The sequence below is a fragment of the Vigna unguiculata genome, chromosome 2 (assembly GCF_004118075.2).
Source record: "Vigna unguiculata cultivar IT97K-499-35 chromosome 2, ASM411807v1, whole genome shotgun sequence".
NCBI lineage: Eukaryota > Viridiplantae > Streptophyta > Magnoliopsida > Fabales > Fabaceae > Vigna > Vigna unguiculata.
This window is the reverse complement of record NC_040280.1, coordinates 7091431-7095606: the sequence shown is the minus strand read 5'-3', so window position 1 is coordinate 7095606 and position 4176 is coordinate 7091431. Positions and strand designations below refer to the sequence as shown.

Below are 4176 nucleotides of genomic sequence, written 5' to 3'. Positions count from 1 at the left end.
AAGTCGGGGCAAAGTGGGTCAGACGTTAAATTAAGTCGGGGGCAGAAAGCTCAGACGTTAATTTTTACATAACGTCAGGATACTGTGGGTCAGACCTTAAATTACGTCTGTGTTGGAATGGGCAGACGCTAAAAAAATCAAATAATTTACAAAAATGTCACCGGTCATTTTTAACGTGGGACTTTTTCTAGACAAACGTTATATGAGTGACGTTATAGGCCTTTTTTGTGTTAGTGGACGTAGTGGAAGAAGATGAGTGGTTAAATTGGAGTGAGTGGAGAATCAGAATTGATCTAGGTATATATATATATATATATATATATATATATATATGCTGTAAATAATTTTTGTATTGAATCTCAAATAGGAAACTATGTGTAACTCAATGCAACAATGATCTCAAATCAAACAAAATAAATCAATATATTTAAGCATATAATTAGTCACATATCTAACATACAAAAAATAAACAACATACTAGAAAATTATAGGCTCATATTAAAAATAAATTTCAAAGATAATAATAGGAATCTAGGAGCGTGAAATGCGAGAAAGAATGAAGGAGGATGCAACCTTAGATGCGTTTTTAAAAACTAAATAATCTCATCACAATGGGATAGTACCTGAACACGAATGGCAGCAAAAAATGCAAACTTTACCAATAACGAACCAAAGGAAGAAACAAACTCAACAAAAAATGCAAAATAAAAAATGAAAGGATCACTCACTTGTTCAATGTTTAGCCACAAAGAGTGAAGGTCCTTTAGAACTTTTGTGCAATATGACGACAAACAGTGGAGACCTCTTGGAAATCATGACGACAGAGGGATGAAGGCGAAGGAATGGTGTTTAGTTAAAAAAGTAGAAGATATGCTATGGAGGGTGTGGGTAATGGATACACAATGGAGAGAAAACTACAAAAATAAACTTAGGGCCTTTGAAATTTTCGTAAAATTTAACCCTAGACAGAAACCTAAATTGTAATAGGCTTAAATTTATTAATAATTAAAGCCTAGAGCTTTTCACTCAATAATAATTTTGAAATTTTATTAAATATTTAGGCTTCAGTTCCCTCAAAATCGAAGCATATAGATTGTATAGGCTTCGGTTTCCAAAAAAACTGAATACTTCTCGCTCAAATAAAATAATTTTAAAAAGTGACAATTTTGAAATTTTCATAGCAATCGAATCATATAGAAGAATAGGTTTCGGTTCTCCCAACGATCGAAGCCTATGAGTTCGCGAAAATTTTCGAAAAGGCCATCACATTTTCATATGCTTTGTACCATTTATAATTTCTTTTAAATTTAATGAAATCACTCACAAAATTTCCACTATTTTTTTTATAAATCAAAACAACTTCATTTTCTTTATTTTCCCTTTAGTTTTACTTCATCAAACTAATCCTTCAATCTAAACAATTGATTCCCATTCAAGTGATAATTCATCTTTATGATGCTCATCTTGGAGAAGGGAATATCTATCAAGTTGCTTATCATTGCTTCCCTCTCCCAAGTCATCCATTTTTCTCTTTTGAATCTTGTTCTTGTACTTTTATTGTGTTTAAATTGTTGGATTATATGGTTTCAATGTCATTTTATTCTTGTTCTTATGACAATGTTGTTCATAGTTTCCTTTATCACATATCCTATTCTATATTTGATTCTAATATTCTTGAAAATTTGTTGTTGGAACTGGAGTTTTTCTTGAGTTTTCATGATTTGAAACAACTGGGAACATAATCTCTATCTAAATTTTATGTTTCGTATATTAAATGCTTTTTCTATTTATATGACTCTTATAACTATCTTTGATTGTGAATACTAGATTGCTTAAATCATGAAAAAGAAGTTAAAGACTTTAAAAGGTGCGTGAAGAAACTAATGAAACTAAATCGAGTTTACGATCAATAGACTCTGGAAACAGCCATGCACAGAATCTCATATCAAAAAATCGAATCACTTACACCTCTTTGATTTCCCCGAAAGAAGGTGATGAACAAAAAACATGAAAAAACAACTAAGGAAACACGCGCACCCACCTAAACGCATCTAACCACGTTGATTTGTCGAGGGAAAAACGAAAGAAGCTAAAGAACAAAAGACAAAATTTTGAGACCAAAAATTTTGAATTAAAAAAAAAAGAACCTTTTTTGATTCGATGGGTCGACATGTTTATTCATTTATGTGTTCCCTGTCATCATGATCTTAAACTCCTCGAAATTAATCATGCCGTTACCGTCACCGTCGACGCCGGCGATCATTCTCCGGCACTCGTCGATGGAGCACGCGTCGCCGAGGCTGGCCATGACCATGTGCAGCTCCTCGGCGGTGATGGAGCCGTTGCCGTCGATGTCGAAAATGGAAAATGCTTCTTTCAGATTCTCAAGGACCTCGTCGGGGTCTACACCCTTGGTGTTTAACTCGATGAACTCCTGCAAATTGATGTGCCCATCGCCGTCGCAATCAACGTCTTGAATCATTCTGAAAACCTCCTCTTCGGTGGCGTGTTGGCCGAGGCACTTCATCATGGACCCCAGTTCCGACGACGAGATTCTCCCGTCGCCGTTTGCATCGAACTTTCTGAAGACATATTCCAACTCCTCCGTTATGGCGGCACGTGAATGATTTTGTCGCAATGACAGTGATGACGGTGGTGGCGGTGGTGGCGATGAAAGCAGTGACATGGGTAACGATGATGATTTGGACGATGACGATGACGACTTTGACAAGGTTGTCTTGGGCAGTTTTTTCTTCTTGCCGAAGAAAGATCTGAGGCCCATGATGTTTTCTTTTTGCGGACGCTGGTGGAAACAAACGTCGAAGAAAATCAGAGAAAGAACTCCTTCTTGTGCACACAGGAGAATCTGTGAAAGTTATTATTGGAAAGCTAAGAGTAGTGGCTAGTGTTTGTTTTTCTATATTAACAACCATTTTTGCGTGATAACAGCACTTTCAGGAACAGGGTTGTTAGGTCAACACTACGTTAATTATCATAATTTCTCTCTTCCATCTACCATCATACATTTTTAACATTCATTGTTTGAAAAATATTATACATATTCATTTCAAAAATTAGTTTTCTTAATGTTGATAATACCTTGAAATAGATTGTCAGGTGGGTAGCAGTTAGGAGAGTGTCAAAGTATATCATTTCTGTTTATTCATTCATCACTCTAATTTTAGTATCTCAAGTGGAAACTAATTATAAGTTTGCTTCTCATTTTTGTTTAGCTTTAATTAAGTATGCTATATATATTTTATAAATTTTATTTTTAAACTTATTTTTCATTTAAGAAAAAGACAATGATAAAAAACATTGAATATTCAATAGAAAAGATGTTAATATAAATTTGATTTAGAGCACGTAAATTTATCAAGTATATAAAGCATAATTAAGTCTTTTTCTAGAAATACAACATTAAATTCTTTCTTTTATATAATAAGGCTTCCTTTGGGTTACAATGAAATTGGAGTTGCATTATCTGGTAAATTCTTTACGTCTTACTTTTAAATGCTGTTAGATGATTAGTTGTAAAATTTTTAATTTTAGTTTCAATCAATAAAATTACAGCTAAAAGAATTAATGTAATTTTAAATGTAATGACTGAAAACATAAAAAAAAAAGTTAAAAAATAAGCGTAAAATAATAAACTACTCTTTTAAATTTTTTTTTTCTTTTGTCAATCGTATTACTAATGTACGGACGTGCTTGATAAAATTTGGTGACGAAAAACTACGTTATTTGAATTAAAACAAATTAAATTTTATTTGGGTTTTTTTGGTTGAACCAGTAATTCAAGAGATTTTCAATTTAAATGTATTAAATAAAAGTTAAATATAGAAAAAATATCTTAAAAATATTTTAATAAAAAAGGTTTTTATTTTTGAAATATATAATAATGAAAATTCTACTAATTTGGAAAGATTTAACTCCTTTATCTAAACCCTCCATGAGGTGTCCAACATAGCTTGACTAGGATAAAAGACATCAAAAGAAGCTAAATTGAATTAGAAAAACACCGAGAGAAGAGCAATTGAATTAGAAAAACTACTACAAAACGTGGAATCAACGAGGATATTAGACACTACGTGAGCAGACAATTACTTCAAATTATGTATTTTCTCTTTATGTGGAGTAACAGTTAGAATCAGTGGAAAAATATGAATTGATCGA

General features: G+C 32.5%; 1 protein-coding gene across 1 annotated transcript; it reads right to left on the bottom strand.

Moving 5' to 3' along the window:
* Positions 1–1769: 1769 nt before the first annotated feature.
* Positions 1770–2965, bottom strand: LOC114174336 (probable calcium-binding protein CML25). Its single transcript, XM_028059173.1, has one exon. It carries the CDS (start codon positions 2780–2782, stop codon positions 2183–2185), a length of 600 nt encoding a protein of 199 aa, XP_027914974.1. The 5' UTR covers positions 2783–2965; the 3' UTR covers positions 1770–2182.
* Positions 2966–4176: the final 1211 nt, after the last annotated feature.

Excerpts from the sequence above, each read along its gene's own strand:
- LOC114174336 (XM_028059173.1), bottom strand. The coding sequence starts at position 2,782 with ATGGGCCTCAGATCTTTCTTCGGCAAGAAGAAAAAACTGCCCAAGACA.